Source organism: Struthio camelus, chromosome 1, assembly GCF_040807025.1.
Source record: "Struthio camelus isolate bStrCam1 chromosome 1, bStrCam1.hap1, whole genome shotgun sequence".
NCBI lineage: Eukaryota > Metazoa > Chordata > Aves > Struthioniformes > Struthionidae > Struthio > Struthio camelus.
The window spans coordinates 92,135,157-92,154,289 of NC_090942.1; the positions used below are offsets into that span (position 1 = coordinate 92,135,157).

Below are 19,133 nucleotides of genomic sequence, written 5' to 3' on the forward strand. Positions count from 1 at the left end.
TCTCGCCGGAAGTGAGGTAGTGAAGCCGGCGCCCTGCGCCGCCAGCCGGGCAGCCCGGTGGAGGCCGGGAGTGGGGGGTGGGGGGGGAGCTCCAGGAAGCGGAAGCGCGTCCTGCGCCCGGTCCGTTTTTTTTTCTGGGTGATGCCGCCAAACCGGCACCGACCGAGCCCCTCTGGCCAGGCGGGGGCAGCGCGGGCCGCCCGTGAGTTACTGCGCGGCCGCGCCGGGGGAAGGGCCGCCGTTGCTAAGGACGGCAGGCGGTGGCACGTTGCTAAGGGCCGGGCTGGGGGGTGGTGGCGACCGTTAGGGCGGTGGTTGCCTTGGCCCTGGGGCTGCGGCCGCGCCGCTCGCCCCCGGCCCTTCCCCCCTGGAGCCGCCCGTCCCCGCGGAGCGTGTCCCTGCGGCGGGGCTGGCTACGAAACGGGGCGGGGGGGGAGGCGCTCCGCGCAGCGGCCTCCGCAGGGCTGGAGGCCGCAGCGCAGCTGGCTGCGTTTATGGGCTCCTGGCTGAGCGGCTGGCGGTGCCCGGGTGGAGGCTATTTTTTTTTTCGGCTTTCAGGCACGATTTGGTTGCTTGGTTTCTGCTTGGTAAACGTCTGCTTCGAGCTTCAGCAGCTTCCTCTGAGGTGCCTGTGAACGGCGAGGTCCCGCTTTGGTGTTTGTAACCATGAGGAAGTGCTGGGGGGGGGGCGGAAAGGAGACTTAGCCCGCGGTTTAATTTCTCCTGAGTATAACCTGGCGTGGCAGGAGGCCGCTCGTTTCAAAGCAGCGGTTGCAACTGGTGTTATGTAGGTGGGAGGCTGTGCAGAGGTGTAATAGGCAAGTGGAAGAAGGGTTGTCTTTGGTTTTGCTTCCAGTTTATGGTGAGGACCTTTAGAAGCTGCTTAGAGGTGGTTAGGTTTCTTTTCTTTTTTTTTTCTCTCTTTCTGTTAGTCAAATTTCTCATGAAGAAGGAAGTTGTGCCATTTCTGCTCTGCAGTTATTGTTGAAATTCATATGCCTTGGTGGCATTTGTTTCTTGGGCAACAGGTGAAGGTTGCCAGCTGCTGCTTTGCCTGGGTCTGTGTAGTTGGTTTAAAGAGAGCAAGAGAAAGAACATTCTCCATCAGTTAATACATCTGCGTGTGCAGTGTTTGGGGCATTTTGACTAATAGCTAGCTTTATTCTCATTCATGGTTTAGCAGGAGCAATGAAAATATACTAGCTCAGATGTTAGGATGTCTGAGCAACTGAAATGTATGCTTCAGGGAGTTTGAATGCTTAACCTAGCAACCAGTATTATCCAAACCCTCTGAAGAAATGGTCAGATAGATGGCAGAGGTCAGCCTACTTCAGTACTGGAAGCCCATTGGCCAGCATTCAGATTTACATCTCTGTTCTGTTTTGCGAAATCTATTTGGGAGAAGGGTTTCTATGTTGAAGCGCAGGACTGTAAGAACTAAGGAGTGTAATTCTAATCTGCAATGCTGCAGAACTCATTCAACTGCAAGGGCTGTGAGATTTGGAGGGTGTGTTTTTTTTTTTTTTATTTGTTTGTGTCTTTGGTTGATGGGTTTGGCAAAGCTAGACCAAAAATACCTGAAGGGATAGATTATGTACACCTTGCTGCAAATTTGCTGTTTCTTTAAATAAAAAAAATAATTCTTGTCAGAAAACAAGAAATAATAATTGTCAGGATGACTAAGGTGCTTTCTACACTTTGAAATTTGCGTTCATCCTTTTCAAGATGCAAGCTCACAAGTCTGTTGGACCCCTTTAGTAATAAGGAAAGTGTTTTCAAGTGTGTTCGTCTTGCACTGTTGGAAAAAGCTTGTCTCGCTGCAGGTATTCCACAAGCATTTGCATTATCCTTTTGCATACAGATAACAAAATGTGTGTGTGCGTGAAAGTGGATGACTTGGAAATAAAACTGCTTTTCTGTCTTCTGTTAGCTGCAGTCGCATTGCAACCTTGCGAAAGGTCCGACTCTATGAGAAATACTCTTAGTGAACAACTGGTGACCCTATTTTATTTTCTTCCTTTGCAGCACCTGGAAGATTCCAGTGAGAATTGGAGTGTGACAAGTTAGCCAAAAAAAAGGAGTTGTTCTTTCCATTCCATGGATCCTTTGGGTGCTCCTTCCCAGTTTGTGGATGTTGACAGTCTGCCAGGCTGGACTGATGTCTATGAGGCTAAGCAGCTGGACTCTCACCAAAACCCTGTTGAAAAAGCTCAAGCCGGCATTAGATCACCTTTTCCATACAGGAAAGACATCAATGCAAAAATAATCTTATGGTAAGTTCCATATGGCTCTGGTGTCTTTGTCATCACTTCATTCCTTTATTTTGGGATCTGACTGCCTCTACAGCAACGATCATTGCTATAGAGTAAAGCCTTCAAACCCTCTTTTTTTGAGTCAAACATTACAGGTCTGGGAAGAAAGTAATCTTTTTATTCACTGTAAATCTGCAAGTCTGAGACTTGCTCCACTATAAATTATAAATTACATGTTCATAGGTGTTCTTTGATACAGCAGGTGAGCAATACTTCCTGCTGTCTGTCGTACTGGGGATTTAATAGTAAAACCTAATCGGTCACTTCTATACAATTAAAAAATATTTTAAATATACTTGCTGTCTGCAAGCTTTTCTGATTTACTTGTTCTGCTGGCTTTATTCTACTTTCACTTCTTTTCTGTTTTAGATTAGTATTTCTTTCTTTCATATATTTCTTTGTGGCTTGTTTGGGGGATTTTTTTTTTCCCCTCCTCTGTCTCCATTCCCTTTGTTCCATCTCTGGTTTTCTGCCAAAAGCTGTTGACAAGTACAGTGTGCTGAGATGAACTTTCTCCATCAGTTTTTCCTTCCTGTTATTCAGATTCTTTCACCTGCTCTCTGGAAGAGTAACTCTCTCAATCAAAATGAAGAGAGAAAGATATTGCAGTGACACAGATTCAGGGATAAGCTCTCTTTCCTGGTTCATACATGCAGTAAATTAGGACTGTTCAGGGATCTCCTGAGCCTGAATAAGTAAGGAAAGAAAGGAAGTTAAACATCTCCTATGACTTGGGCTTCAATATAGTATATATCTGCAATCTGAATGTCCTTTAAACCTCTCCCTGGGCAGGGGAATCTTTCTGTTCCCATGCTCTTTGATCCCAAAGTCTCTAACACCTGCTGCTGTGAAAAAGAGTAGGTCTTTTTCTCATGCATCTCCACTTTGTTTATCTTCTGCTTGTCTGATCCTTGAGCAGCAGAATGAACACGATCAGTTTGTGGGTTCACGACTTTGGAACAAAAGCAATGAAAACTTGACTAGCAGCAGTGTCGCTCTAATGGTCTGAGGACAAGCAGTAGCAAGGTGCCCTAGATAGTGTGTCTGCAAAGAGAAAAGGCCATGCTTCTGGGAACATGTTATATGCCATCAATTTCACATGTTGCTTTGTATGTTTTGCTAACAAAACTAAGCTATGTAAGACTGCAACGTTGCCTTTTCTATGGACAACATTAAGCTACTATTGAGGATGGGAGGTTTTAAGGAAATGAGGCGTTACATGCAGTCTTTCTGTATCACGTGGCGGCAAAGGATGGTTCTGCGTGGTGAGCGTGTCTGGGTATGTTACGCTGTGTGGGCACTGGAGTGCTGTTAGTGATTTTTCCTTTAACTTAGCATTCCCTTGCTTGTTAGCACTTACGTTAAGGATATCCTGCTTAATTTGACATGTAGCCTGTGATAAACTGCTTCCTTGTTTCCTCAGGAAAGGAGATGTAGCGCTACTGAACTGCACAGCCATAGTAAATACCAGTAATGAGTCTCTCACAGACAAGAATCCAGTATCTGAAAGTATCTTCATGCATGCTGGGCCTGACCTGAGGGACGAACTCCAGAAGCTCAAAGGTAATGTCTGGAGACTTCTTGGATTGAAAAACTACTGTCCTTGCTTAGTACAAAGCAGCAGGATTTGGTCATGTACTGAAATCAAGGGATAGCTTTTCCTTCTCCAATATCTGGTGTTAATGCGAAATAAAGAGAGGAAGCTTTGGCTGACCTGGTGTGCATTTCCCCCACTTTTGTCATTCACGTTACACATCACAGAAAACCTTTGGCAGATGTTCAGGTTGCTGAGCCTTTACTTTGTGTGATGCAATAATTCCCATAGTTATATGAAACTAGTCAAAGTAGTTCGCTTATCAGAGCTTTTACTGTAGGAACCAGTCTTCTATAGCTTCAGAGTTTGTTCCTGTGTCCTGTTTAGTGTGTGCCCATTTGGCAAGTGGGAGACGGGCACTAAAGTTCACTGTTGTAGCAATTAAGTGGGTTCTAATATATACTTTGTATATCTTCTCTCAGCCTGTTAATATGCAGCCCAGGAAACAATGGCAATAGCAGATGGACTGATAAAACCTTCCATGTCTAAAGTCTTAATGACCTCTTATATTGTTCAGTTCACTTGCCTGTTTCACATCACAAATGATTTTATTGCAATGGTACAACAGCAGTCCTAACAGAAGGCTATTTTGGGGAAAGAGACTTATATGGGGTTTGCTTTTACTTAGGTTCTTTGTTAACAGGGTTTATGGCTGATAAGATTTGCAAATAATCAGCTTTATTTTCAGTGCCCGTTAGAAGAAAAGAAGTGTTTCCTTATTTTGTGTGTGAGGAACCAAAAGCTTATAGTTATTCAAGGTCATACCGAAGTCTGATATAGTTTGCAGTTAAATTCAGATCTCTAGTAACTATGGTACTGAGCTGAATTTCAAGGCCAAACTGATCTCTGATTAGTACTGATGATTCTCTTAAGTAATATCCCTATCTTCTTGACATGTAGTAACAAAATGGATAGAAGGGCCATCATGTTTATAACACACATTATCAGTAGCTTACACTGCGGCAAGTGGACATCCTTTTTTTAAACTTTATTGATCGATTCAGCTTGCCTCTTGTGAGTAACCTAGAAGTAAACCAGGAAGAGGAGGGGGAAAAGTTCTGTGTACATCCTTTGGACAGAAGCAACAGTTAAAATACACCAAGTGTTGTAGACTAGTTAGGTCCCACTAGGCCGGAACCGACCCTGCCATTCACTCTTCTAAAATAAACTTCTGATCTCTCAGCTCTGTAGGGAGTTCTTCGTAAAAGCTGGGCTTAGCTTCTTAAATGCCCTTGCTGTTTCACAGCCTCCACCCTTAGATGGCACTGATGGCCTCCCCTGTGTAAGTATTCTGCAGGTTCATGACTCCCTATACAGGGTAGTTTCCTTTTAATCCTGTGACTGAGTCCTTTCAGAATTCTGTTCTTCTGTAACACCCTATTGGTCTGTTGTGTGGGGGAAGAAGGCTGTGCCATGTCTATGGCTTTTCTGCGCCCTTAATGAGTGGGTGACAGTAGCAGAAGTGGAAGGCAGCTAAGTTAAGAAGCGAGTCTATAAATCTTCTGTCACCTCTACCTCCTTTTTGCACTCTTCTCCACTTTATTTTGAACTTGTTTTGCCTAGCAGAATGTTCTGGGGAATGATGAAAGCAAATGGACGTTGGCTAAAAGTGGTAGAATGGGTGCAGTGGTGACTTTCAGTTAATTCTCTCCTGGTGGGCTTTTTCCCCCCCCTCCACTGCTCAACATATATCCACATTTCATAGGCTCTAAGAAAAATCATGACTGAAAGCACGTGATATGCTGTCTTTTCGAAGGCCTGCGTTCTTTAAGGCTCAGCTAACTCTGTGTTCTTGGGAGCAGTGTGTAGTTTCTGTTAACACAGAAATACTGCAGCCAAGGGACCGGGCTTGCAAATGGACTGCTATCGATATGTGATAGCCTGCCATTTTATATCCACACATGCTTATTGCTGTCTAATAAAGGCCTTCTGTAACAGCAGTGTTCTTCTGGCTCCAGTGAGACTCTTAATGATTCTATCTGTCACTGGATAAAAAGTGTGATCGTGACTTTGCTCCTGATTTTGCCAAGACCTTGACCTCATGCAGCTCACTCTACTAGCTCACCTCAACTTGTATTTTAAAAAAGGAATAATACTTGCTGCTTAGTTGTATACATTTGGTAAAAATTTCCAGATAGAAGATGTTGGGAAGTGCTAAGTGCAATGTAAGTGTAGTTACAGATTATTGTTGTTATAGCTGGTCATCTGAATTTACTAGTTTCTCTACTGAGTTCGCAGCTATACCTCAGTCAAACTTGCTTCATTCTTTTCTGCAAGAGAAAAGTATTTAAGACAGTTTTTTATTACAGGCCTTTCCTTGCTCTTTTGAAGCTGTATGACTTGCATGGATCAGGAAGGAAGAACAGTATTTGATACATTAAATATTTCCTTTTAACTTCTAATTTTTTTTCATATCACACTTACCTAACTGTTCTCTTGAGTTGAGGTTTTTTAGAAGATGCACAGTAATTCAGAAAAGTATGCTTAGTTTTAATATGCTATTATATGCTTTTTACTTAATCCAGAAAAAACAAAGATGGATGTCTATAGAGAAGAATGACAAGACTTATAGGTTCAAAAAGTTTACAGAATGCTGGTTTAAAGGCAGTATATTATTGCTATTAAAAAGGCATGCTAAGAGTCTTGGGTAAGAGAGGTTCTCAACCTGCAGTGTTTCTTGCCATAAAATGCACTTTCACTTGTGCTGATAGACAGCCTGCCTGTGCACCACAAGGAACAGCGTAGAGTGGGAGGAGGAGAGAAACACTCCTATGCAATTTGCAGTTTCATGATGGACTTGAGCCAAGCTACAGCAGTGCTGCTTGCTGAAGGGGTAGTTGCAGCTGCTTGTTCACATCCCATTCCGTATCATTGGTACTAGCAACCTATTATAAGATCAGGCTGAAAGCTAATCTAAGGAAAAGATTAGTTTCAGCCAGGTCAGCAAACTGAAATGGCTCGCTCTGCGCTGGTACAAGCAGAAGGGTGATGGTGGGAAATGCTTATGTTTGAGAGTAGGGAGAAAGAGTGGAAGTACTACTTTAGCAGCTGTCCAAAATTGGACTGAACTAAACATCATGTGAAGCCATGCTCTGAGTGATTTTTTTTCTTTTTTCTTTTTTTTTTTTGAGGAGAAAGGTAGTTGGCAAATTTTTCTTCCAGGTGCCTTCTTCATAATGAAGTGGCTGAAGAAAAAGACAGACTTCATCAAAACGGTAGTAGTTTCAGGGTTTTTTTCACTATCAGAATTTCACTGACAAACTGGAGGTAATTGAGAGATCTGTGGGTATTTTCAAGGGTTTTGACAAACTGATCTCTCTAGTAAAAAAAAAAAATAAAAAATAAAAAAAATAAAACCCTGCAAGAAGTAAATATGAACAACATGCAAGGAGTAGCCAAAGAGCAATGAAACCAAAATGAGGTAAAGATGCAAAGTATGATAGCATGCAATAAATGATCCCGGAGTACATAACTGGAGAGGGTCAGGAGTGGAACAATCAATTGTGTAGTTTGAGCTTCAGGATCCTAGTCTGTCAAGAAAGGCATGATCTCCTCAAATGATATTTCTGCCTTTTGGACACTGAGAAATTTGTAAAACAAAGTAAGTTGCCTTGATCTGGGAGCATAGATGAAAGAGGACTTGGTCTTTTCATTTCACATAGCTTTGCCAAAAGCTGATGTACTCAATTAAGGCAACTGCTGTAGCCCTTTCATCCAAAAAGCAATCTCCCGAAACCTAACCGTTAAATTTGGGACGTTATTTCTGGTTGTTTAGCATATTTGCACATCGGTTCTCTGCATGTCGGTAAGTCATTTTTCCCATTGTCTCTGAATGCAGCGTGGTAAGCACTGCAATTAAGATAGCATTCTAGCGACTTCTAGTTTGTCCTTATATGCATAGTTTTTAAAGCAGAGAGGAGCAAGCACAGCTCTCATCTCCTTAGCCTGGTTAAGTAATACTGAGCAGCTATATTAAAAGACAGAAAGCTATCCTTAATATTCGATGTTCAAAATACTGCCTTCTGTAAGCCCTCTGATACGGAGGCTTGTGTGAAAGTGGAGGAAGCCAAGGAACGTGTGTACTTCTGGCCCTCTTATCAGGACCATTGATGTTTTATTCCTTATGTTTATTTCCTCAGGGTGCAGGACAGGGGAGGCCAAACTCACCAAAGGATTTAATTTGGCTGCACGTTTCATCATTCACACAGTGGGACCTAAGTACAAGAGCCGATATCGCACAGCAGCTGAGAGCTCTCTGTATAGCTGTTACCGCAATGTCCTGCAGCTTGCAAAGTGAGTGAATGATAACGGGTTTGTGCCATCCGTGATGCATTTGTTCTCCTAGATACCCTGGCTGCATAAAGGCCAAATGGCTGTGAATATTGTCTCGTGTGTACAGGATTTGGATGAGACCATAAGAACATGACTGGCATTATGGTACACCTCATGTCTTTTGTTATCTGTATTGCAGTGTAGATAAAACATGCTGAGAGATCTGAGCTGGTTGAAGTCCTGGAACAGTGTAGCTAGAACTATGCAGCATTCACCTGCTCTGAGGAGAAGCAACATTAATAATTGTCTTGGGCTCCATGCCGCAAATGGCTTTAAGTGAGTTTGCTCAAGCAACTCGCGTGTTGCCATGCAGCCACATGGATGTACCCTATAGGCAGATCTGACTGCTCTGTCAGTTCATGTATTTGGCCCCTCTGCCTTCATACCACAGCCACCTAAAACCCTGAGTCAGGTGCAAGGTTATTTTTAAATCCATAGTTGCTGAAGACGGTTTTGGGTTTTTGGGGTTTTTTTTTTCTCTCTTCTACCTGTGGTAGTTTCTAAACTTCCTTTTAACTAACAGTTTATTATTGATCTTTCTGGTTTCTGTTCTTTGTTCTCTGCTGTATTTTGTTCTTCTCCCATGATGACTGTTACAATGGTAGCATTCATAAGTAAACATTTGAACAAGAGCAATGTCAGAAAACGTAATCGTACTTCCTTAGGGTTCCTCAGGGTTGAGAAGATCAATTCTTCCAAGTCTGAGAGCTGTCTGTAACACTGCAGTAGTGACTGTTTCACAATTAAGATTACAACTAAGTAATTTCTAGTATGTGCTGCTTTTTTCTGCCTCAGAATTGACAAGCAGAGTCATGCCTGGATTGGAACCTCTTATAAACAATGAAAACAATTAAATGATTTTGTTCACTGAATTCTGAGTGCCTTTTAGTCTGTTTTCAGGAGTAACTTTTGACCCTTGTAAAATTGTTTGTCAACTCTGAGCTTGCTCAAGCTCCTCCAGTAACTGTTGGCAAGACCTCTGCTTTGCCTTGCTAGGAATACGGTGCTCTGCTGGAAGACACTTCATTCCGTGACAATGGTTGTCTAGTCCTACCTAGGATCAAGTAAGCTACCTCAGGCTGTGTAGGTCCAGACTTCTAACTGAACAAGTGGTAGGTCAGCTGGAAGAACAGGAGAATGCTTGCAATAAAGAACACCTTCTTTTCCCCTCCTTCCCCTCGCCATCAGTCCTATACAGGAAGGAAAGTGTTATGGAAAGCATTACAGGGAGCATGAGAGAAGAACTTCATTCAGGATATGAAGAAATTGCAGGAACAGCGTAGCTGAGGTAGAAGGAGAAACCTGAGAACAAACGAGAGAAAACAGGATGGAATCATTAATGGTTCCCTCCTTCTTTGCTTAATGATGGTATGTATGCATCCTGCCAGCAAAGAATCCTTTTGTGCAAACCTGCAAGAGGATTGCTACTGCATAGAGGCAGGAGAAAACTGCTGGTGTCATCTGCTATCTTAGTTTGCTCTTATCTGACCTCAAATTATGCTTTCGCTCATTTGTTTCTCTTTTTCTGGATTTCAGGGAACAGGCAATGTGCTCTGTAGGATTCTGTGTTATAAACTCTCTGAAAAGATGCTACCCTTTGGAGGATGCAACCCACATAGCGCTGCGTAAGTTGATGCTAGAAAGTGACATAGACTAGATGGCAATAATCGGCAGATCGCTCAGCTGCAACAGACTGCTGTTGATACAAGAAACTTTTTTTCTGTAGAGAGCTGTAGTGTGTTACAGTCTGTGAAGAGGCAAGGCTTTGCATGGATGGATAAGGAAGTGGAGAATAAAAATGATCTTCTCCATGTTGAAAGGTCATCAGTAGTCATCCTTGGAGATCTGTGTTGGGCCTTGCGATGTTCAATACGTTCATTAATGGCCTGCAAAAGGTGATGAGCAGTGAGGTGAGAGAGTTTGCTGATGGTGTAAAACAGTTCAGGGTAGTAGAGGCCTTACTGCAAATAACTGTAGACAGACCTTAAGCAGCGGAGTGCGTTTCATCTGTTGTTTTAGCATCAAGTCGGCATAGCCAATGTAAAGTGATAGTCTTCCTCCAGCAGCCTGGCTCCATATAGTTCTGCCTCACAAAATTATGAGATAATATTTGGGAGCAAAATCTTGAGATTATAATAGCTCCCTGGAAACATCAGCTCAGTAGTGTTCAAAAGACCAAGCTGAGTGTTGCGAAAGGGGACAAAATGAAGACTGTTATGCTGTTACGCTAGAAGTCCGTGGCTTGTCCGCATCTTAAAACTGCATACTCAAAAAGAATATAGTAGAACTAGAAGTTCAGAGGAGGTCAACAAGAATAGGCAAAGATGTGGTGCAGTCAAGTAGGCTAAAGCCCTCTTTCTCGTACAGACTGAAGAACTTGAAGGGAGCGTGATAGATGCCTACAAACTCATAAGTGTCAGGAAAATAGTGAATAGGAATCTGTTACCCACTGTCTCCTGAAAGAAGAACTAGGGATCATCAAATGATGCTGGAATGAACCAGGTTCAGAGTAAACAAGAGGAAGTGGTTCTATAAACTGGATAGAAGGGTTGGGTTTTCCTCTGGCTCTGCGAGCTGACTGGAGAAATATTACTCGCTCTCTGCTTAGGTGCTGACACTGGGAGAAAGAGATTTGTCTGTTGTTTTCTCTGCTGTCTACCTGTTGAGTGAGACATCTGGGAGCAGCTGCTCACATAGTTTCAGAAAACTGCATATGCTGTGGAACTGCAGAACTGCATTTGTCCCATAAACTAGCATTGCAGATCAACCCAGTTACACACTAATAACTGTACAAGAAGTATTTGGAAATAGTTCTTTTTTTTTCTCTGAACTGCTATTTCTTGAAGAACTTGCACTAATGTATTCTCCATAGAGTAGCCTTTCTTCCTTTATTGCTCTCCTCTGCTCTCTCTGTAGAGCCATACGCTACTTGATAAAATGTTGCTAGACCAACCTATCTGTTTGAACTTTTTCCTGTCTTAGCAATCTGACAGGGAAGTGCTTGAAAATCCTGACATCTGACAGGCCTATTGCAGCGCAAGGACCTCATCTGTACAAGGACACGTCTGACTGGGAACTTGGTTACAGAACACTTTTTCCCTCGGCTGCTAATACTGAGGAGCTTGACCATGTCCCCGGATTATGCCAAAGCTTTGGATAGTCCCAAAAAATAGAGGAAATAAGGTGTCTCATAGTTTACAAATACTGTTTCTTGTAAGGATCAGCTACACAAAAGCACCTTACAGTTTTGTGTGGCTGAATCTGCCTTTGACCAACTTCTGCTATGGGTTGCTTATCATCTTGTTTTCCTGAGAGCTTAGGGCACCATGACTCTTTTCTAGACTATCTGGTTTTAACAGTTGAATGCACAGGACTCTGTAAAGGAGTGATTTGGCTTGATTTTTGCAGGGCCCTAGGATCGCATGCCACAAACTGAGAAGCACCTAGTAAGCTGAAATCAGAAGGAGAGTTTTTTCCCCTTTTTGATCTCTCTCTAAAATGAGAAGCAGGAGAGAGTGGAGGTGGAAATTCATATATGCCCAGCAACCTACCTGGTGCATTAAGCCACCACTTAATACACACTTGCATACCGTCTGTGGAGCCATTTTGTACAAGGAGAGGGATGTTTCTTTCTATTCTGCACTCAGTTGGTTTCCTCTCTCGTTGCCATGTGTGTAAAATTCTCCTCACGTTTTGCTAACTACACTTAATTTTTTTCCTTGCAGGTACAGTCAGAAGGTTCTTGGAGATTCATGGGGAGACCCTGGAGAAGGTGGTGTTTGCAGTGTCCGAGCTTGAAGAGGTATCTCCTTGATGTTAATTCCACCAAAACTCATGGACGTGTTTTCCCCTTCAAATCATCCTGACTCACATGGACTCTTGGTCCCTCGGCATTCTTATGTCTCCATCCAGCATGGCATAGCATTTTTTCCAGTACTGCTGTTTGTGCTTTTAGCAGTCGCTATGGATATGTTCAGAACCTTTCTGCTTCTGGCTTCTGTCTTCCCAAGCCCCATGAACAGGAGTCAGCGTTGCAGGTTCTGCTGGCAGTTGTGCTGGTTGGTGTCCAGCTGCCAGAAGGCAAATTTCTCATACAAGATTTGCTCCTTATATGACATTGCTTCTCTCATGCTTTAAAATGATCTCCCTGATTTCCAGTTCAGCATACCTATAGATCACCTACAAGCACAATTAACGTCTCTTGCTGGGTTGCTGAACTAACAAGCTTGATGTTTAATGATCTGTTTCCAGGCCGCTGCTAACAGCTTGAACATTGACTTCTCTTCTATGTTGTACTTGCTAACAGCTGTTCCTATGCAGAACACCCACAGTCAGGATGTGTGGCATCTGGATGAGGAAAATAAATAACTCATCTTGGGGTTCTAAAATGGCTAATTAGTTGTGGAGAATACATGAAATATTACAATGTTTAGTAAGTTTTTTCACTGCTCCATTCCATGTGGTGAGGGTTTCTTTGGGTTATTTGTTGCTTTTTTCTTTTTTTCCAGTCAGATCACTTAAAGTGATCCATGCAGTGGTCCACTTGAATCTAAGCAGCTGTAGCTGAAGTCTGGCATCCATGCATATCATAACTCCATTACAAAAGTATCTGCAATCTACCTGAGTTCATGCAGTTTGAAACAGGGTCCTCTCTAGGTCACTTGTCAGTTTGGCAACTTTTTTTTTTTTTTTTTAAAAACCTTGATATTAGAGGTATCTGCCTTTATTGCCAGAAGCCCAAAATAAGCAAGCAAGGGAAATAGTGTTTTGCCTCCATACCTCAGAGAAGATCACCTGCTACTAGGGCAGGTGACACTTAACTGAAGAACAAGGATGCGTGATAGACCTTCACGCATTTTTCTTATTTGTAGGCCACTTACCAGAAGTTGATGCCTCTGTATTTTCCAAGATCATTGGAGGAAGAGATACAATCCTTGCCTTGCCTCCCTGCAGATATTGGCAATGCAGAAGGGGAGCCTGTAGTACCAGAGCGGCAGATCAGGATTACTGAAAAGCCAGGTGTTCCAGATGGTGAGTTCCTAACTGAACTTTGACTTTCACATAGAGCTATTTAGTCCAATGAGAAACAGAAAAAGCATGCAGGGAGCAAAGAAATATCTTCTTACCCCACCTCACCCAAGTCAAGCTGTAAAGAAGAGAGTTGTCAAGCTGCCTACTTGTTAGCTGCATGTGTTCTGCAGCCGTAACTTCCTGCTTTCTCCCTTACTGTGTAGAGTGCTTAGAGGATGCGGTAGAGAGATTGTCCTCTTTTTCTTTTGTGGGGGGAGGGAAGGTTCATTCACTTTGGAAACGTTCTGTCAGGGTAGTTAGGACTTTTTTTTTTTTTTTAAAGTTTTCAGCAGGCTTTTACTGAAGGAGGCATTATTGTTGTTAAACTATTTTATTGTATATCAACAACATGTTGTCTCTAGCCTCATGAGATTCTGTTGATACAGCATGTGCATCAAACTAGTAGATACTCAAGAGAAACTAGTAGAAATGCCATAAAAGATTGAGAAACTAGATCAATCCAGAGATCAGTGTTTGGAAAATGGCTATCAAAAGCTCAGTGAAAGAAGTCTGTCTGTAAAGAGGTGGCCTAGAGATGATGGTGAGAGATGAATGCCAGAACCTTTTAATAAAGGTAAACGGGCATAGCTGGCACATTGTCGTCTTCATGCAGCAGTGCTACGAAAGGTTTGCACTGTTCAAGTGAGGCCCTGAAGCATAAAAAAGGAGAACTTGGAATGGATTTCAAAGACATTCTGATTTTTACCTTGCCAGTTGAGATAAGGCTGAATATGCAACAAGGGTACAGGCAACTTTGTTTTCCTGCTCACTGTGAGAGACCTTATGTACCTACTCTTGCTGTTCAGACTCCAATCTGTTTTCTTTTCCCTCACAGATCTCTGGCAAGGGTGGTATTTCTAGCTCTGGCTGGTTAGTGTGAGGCATTCAACCATTAGGTGATTATTTATGATATTATAGTTTTTGCAGATATAGGAGCAAATAGAGCAGAATTCTGCACTCTTGTCCAGTTGTTACTATAGCATGTCACTGTAAAGTTGGAAAACTCGATTCCCATCCTAATTACTCAAAGACGTGGTGTTAGCAGTCTTAACTTGCATAACGGTATTTCTTGATGATAAGTGGAGCGTTCGAGTGTTGTCCTCAGCAAGTGGGCCTGTGCTCTTGTACTTCAGCACAGTTATGTTGTGAACAATACTGTAAAAATGTCCAGACTGAGGACATTGACATTGCTTGAGCAGATGCTTTAGAGCATCTCCTCAATGACGTAGAAGGATGAACTGAGCCATTCCTACAGCGCAGTAATGACAAGCTTGACAATTGTAAAACCTAGGTCATCGCTAGGACTCCAAAACAGATTTGAGAGGGAGAGTTCTGTTAATCCTTCGTTACAAGCTGATGACTAACACTTTAAGTGAGTTCATAGTTTTCAATCACATGCTGTAAACTCTTTTGGTGGTACTGGTGGGACATTGGAGCCCCATTAAGATAAATGCTATTTTTTTTCACATTAGTTTCTAGCATGATGAATGGGCTGGCATGCTGAGATATATAGCATTTCATCAATAGCATTGCTGTCCTGTATGCAGTTTGAACGTTTTATGCTACCTTTGTTTCTACTGCAGATGCTTCAGATGAAGAGGGGCTGGAGGCAGATTTGTCTTTCATTGGTTCCCATGCTTTTGCCCGCATGGAGGGAGATGTTGATAAACAGAGACGCCTCATCCTGCAGGGACAGTTGTCAGAGGCAGCACTGCAAAAACAGCATCAGAGGAAGTGAGAATTGCTTTGTCTGTGTGAATGTCTTGAGTTAGCCAGCTACTCAGAGGACCGACCCTCATGATGATTTTGTTACTATGAAGTCTACTCTTCTGGCAAGGGAATACGGATAAAGTCTAGTGTCACCTGGAGCTCTGTGGTAGCCCCTTTGGCCCAAAGGGAGAAGGAAAAGAGCAGTAGAAGGAAAAGGGAAGCCAGTGACAAACCTGTAGTGTGCCTAGTACGTGGGACCAGCTGCCTTATCTCTTTGCCACGAGATGTCACTGTTTCATCCATTACTTTCTGTAATGGCGTCACCTGCTTTTAATACCACCAGCCTGCTTTGAGCCTTGTGCCTCCTGAGGCTCTTGGCACCTAGCAAACCATTTTTCCTGTCTCAAGCTGGATAAAAAAGGAATGCTGAGACTTTGTTGTTGTTGTTGTTGCTAATGATCCTACTATATGTGATTCCTTTCCTAGGAGCCAGTTTCATGCTAGAGTTCTCTTGGGGCATGATGCTTGCCTTGTTTTGTCAGTTGATGTACTAACTCGTTCTCCATTTAAAAAAAAATATATGTGACATCTTAGTAGCTGGATAGGTATGTTCCACTTCTAGATCATATTTTAAGAATATTTTTTCTTTCTTTACCTCTCTCTCCCTTCTTCTGTATATATATATGTGTGTGTGTATATATATAAATACACATACATGTATATATCTCACATATATTTATCTCTTATGTGTATATATAAAAATACCTTGACGCTAAGGTATTTGAAAGGAAAAAAAATTACTGATATGTTTTCAGCCCAAATGCAATGCCTCCATAGTTGTATGCAAGAGTTACAGATAAGTACCAGATAAGTGCGTATTCATTGCCCCAGTAAAAACCACCAAGCAAATAACTAAAACACTCAAATGTTTTCGTTTGGTTGGCTTTTTGGTAGTGGTTTTGGTTGTGGGTTTTGGGGGTGGTTTTTGTTTGTCTCTTCCCTTCCTTCCCCCCCCCGCCTCCAGCAACACTTCTTTCTATAATAATTTGAAAGTGGCTCTGTTGTTCAGAAGACCACAACATTAGAGTGACAGTCAGTCACTGAGAGCTGTTTTTGTCCTTATCTTCCCATATACCTCTTCAGACTTCTAATGCTGTTCCAAAGAGGGGTTAGATCTGACTTCAGATGTTCTTAACTTTCTAGTTACAATCGCTGGCTGTGTCAGGCAAGAGCTGAAGACCTATCTGATATTGCTTCCCTTAAAGCCTTGTATCAGACAGGTAAGTTCAGATTATCAGCGGTTGATGTATGTTGTCTTAAAGGGAAAATAACAAAGTAAAGATATAGTTTCTTTGGACTCTGAGTGCAACACATCATGTCATCAAGCTAGAAACCTGGCTGAGGTGTTTTCTCTTGATTGTCTTTGAAGCCTTTATGTGTGGTTAACTCCAAAATAGCTCCTTATTAACAATCTGAGGACACGCACATATCCTGAATTTACCTATAGAATGCAACCAGTAATAGTTTGAGAGGGAGAATGAACTCAGTGTGCATGAGATTTTGAATGAAAAGAACATGTACATGTACACGTACACATACACATTGTTCTATGGGTTAGTGTTTGGCAGTGATGTGGTAGGAGAACTGCAGTTACGCCTTTCGATGCCCAGGGGCTTTCTTGCTAGCAACTTCAGTGGCTGTGAATCAGTATCATTAGACTAAGACAATTTATTAGCTGTTGTATGCAAGATAATTAATTTCTTAGCCTGAATCATCTCCACCCTTTTGTTACAAAGAAATAAATGTTGCTTTCAGATAATTAGTGTGATTTGTAGAGCAGCAGCAGTTAACAAAGCAACTTTTAATACTGCTTTCCTGCTTGCTGCTTTTCCCTCAGGCTAGATTGGGTTTGAGTTGCCCTCCCCTGTGTCTGATAGGGGCACAGTACCGTGGGCAGTATCTCCTTTAACCTGGAGTTCAGTAGATGGTAACGTTAGGGAGAGAATCAGCATCCTGATGGAGATTTCAGTGGAAGGTATCATCTGCTAGGTCCTTGCAGCCTGGGAAGCAAAGACGGGGTGAGGTGGGGGGGGATCTGCCTGCTTCCATTCCCTTTTGTTCTCTAGGTAGTGCCAAACTCAGAGGTAGAAACTTGCATTGGTCCCAGTGGCTTATTGCTGCTTTGCATAGTGACAGGAGGACAGAGGTGAGTAGTCAGGGTCTCAAAAATATAGCTGTGTTTATGTAGCCAATGGTTCTACAAAGTCAGTTAAGTACTCCAGCTGATATCTCTGGCCTCTTGAAAATCCAGGCACCTTGATCTTTGTGCAGTTATCAAGGCTGTGTGATACCTCGCAGTCAGTAGCTGCAAATTTAAGTTCTTTGCTGGTCTTGCACAAGGCTTTGTGGGCTGCACTTGGTCCATAAGGTGTGCCCTGGGAAGGTATGTGTTAGACTTCAGAGCTAGGCTCCTAGGAAGAAGTTTGCTTTGATGGTAAAACTGCAAGTGAAGGTTTTTATTCTCAAGTAATAGCTGTCAACATGTACTTTGGTGAAGGTAAATGTGGAGCACACACATCAGAGTAAATGTGGAGTCACATTTACTTGAGGTAAATGTGTAGTACACAGTCAACATAATATTGCAGTTCTTAAAACTTAAGTTTCTAGGATGTGAAGCATCCTTCTTTTTTGAGATCAAAATGGTTACTGGTATAGTGAGAACAGGAACTCTGGCATATTTCTTCTCCTCTTAAGCTGGAAACCAGCTGCACTGTAAAAATTCTGAGTTGTGGCTGGTTCACTCTGGCTTAAAAGGGACCAACTCCAAAACCTGCCATGACTGAGAGAAGTTTTGAGTCATATCCTCTTTGTTTCGTAGGTGTGGATAACTGGGGTCGCACAGTGATGGTGGTAGTTGGAAGAAATATTCCTGTAACGTTGATAGACATGGAAAAGGTAAGGGTTTGTAAAACTTCAGCGCCATGTAGCTTTATGTGTGTTGGGGCAGCATTTCTGGAGGAGGAACTGGGTTATTTTCAAAGCAGTGGGCCTAATAGAGGCTCCTTTTGCTTCTCAAGAATAAAAAGACTTGCCCTGCTTCTGTAACTGGGAACACTTCAGGTGTGAAGTGTAATAAACCAAATCAGCTTTTCATGAAAACAGCAAGAATCTATCTACATCTGTGAAGTCAGGTTCACATGAAGGAACATCTAAATGATGATGATGAAGTTCAAGACTTGGAATGTTTCCCTCACTTCTGTAGCTCAAACAAAATGCCAACCAGCCTCATCCTTTAACTCATTCACAGACCAGGAATGAGGCGTATTAAAATGTAATGCAACCATGAAAGAGTTCTTTGTTGCAAATATAAATTTTGCTTCTTTCTAACTCAGGCTCTTCTGTATTTCATCCACGTCATGGATCATATTGCAGTGAAGGAATATGTCCTGGTGTACTTTCATACGCTCACAAATGATTACAATCAACTAGACTCTAATTTCTTGAAGAAACTCTATGATGTTGTTGATATCAAGTGAGTGTCAATAGGAAGAAAACCCCTTCTAATTTTCTTCTCTGCAGATGTTTGAGTTTATTTGGTTTCCTATTTATTTGTGAGATAATTTTGCTGGTACAGAGAGATCTAAGTAAATAACAAAGCCAAGAAGAAGGAAGGTCTATTTGCTTTCCTGCGTAGAACCATATATCAAACCAAAGAGTTCTGCCCTCTGCAATCTCCCTTCTGTAGCTGTGGAGAGATGACCATACGGGGCTTATTGTCTGTCTGTATCTAGAGGTGGAGCTTCTGCAATGTGGCATTGTAAGCTTCTGGAATATGGCATTGTAAGCAAGCATGTTGCTATTTGTGAGAGAAGAGACTTGGGTAACACTGGCAGTCATATGTCCGTAACTTTCACTGTCCAGGTAATAGACTGCAGGCTTTGCCTTTACCTGAAAAAAAGGCACTTAAGCAAGGTGATTTATATTTTGGCAGTTGTGTTGTATAGGTAAGTTTAGTTAGAAGACACTTCTAATGAGTTTTCTCTTTCTTTCTTTGAACCAGGTACAAGAGGAACTTGAAGGCACTGTATTATGTCCACCCAACCTTTCGTTCAAAG

General features: G+C 42.3%; 1 protein-coding gene across 1 annotated transcript in view; it reads left to right on the top strand.

Moving 5' to 3' along the window:
- Window positions 1–13: 13 nt before the first annotated feature.
- GDAP2 (ganglioside induced differentiation associated protein 2) overlaps window positions 14–19,133 on the top strand; it is a 27,078-nt gene continuing 7,958 nt past the window's right edge. Inside the window, exons 1-12 of the mRNA XM_068957397.1 lie at window positions 14–202; window positions 2,026–2,273; window positions 3,736–3,875; window positions 8,046–8,199; window positions 9,775–9,863; window positions 11,964–12,040; window positions 13,110–13,269; window positions 14,892–15,042; window positions 16,222–16,298; window positions 17,897–17,973; window positions 18,411–18,550; window positions 19,079–19,133. Of these exons, the coding sequence (XP_068813498.1) occupies window positions 2,098–2,273; window positions 3,736–3,875; window positions 8,046–8,199; window positions 9,775–9,863; window positions 11,964–12,040; window positions 13,110–13,269; window positions 14,892–15,042; window positions 16,222–16,298; window positions 17,897–17,973; window positions 18,411–18,550; window positions 19,079–19,133 (1,296 nt within the window). The 5' untranslated portion in view covers window positions 14–202; window positions 2,026–2,097. The remainder of the gene's footprint in view (window positions 203–2,025; window positions 2,274–3,735; window positions 3,876–8,045; window positions 8,200–9,774; window positions 9,864–11,963; window positions 12,041–13,109; window positions 13,270–14,891; window positions 15,043–16,221; window positions 16,299–17,896; window positions 17,974–18,410; window positions 18,551–19,078) is intronic.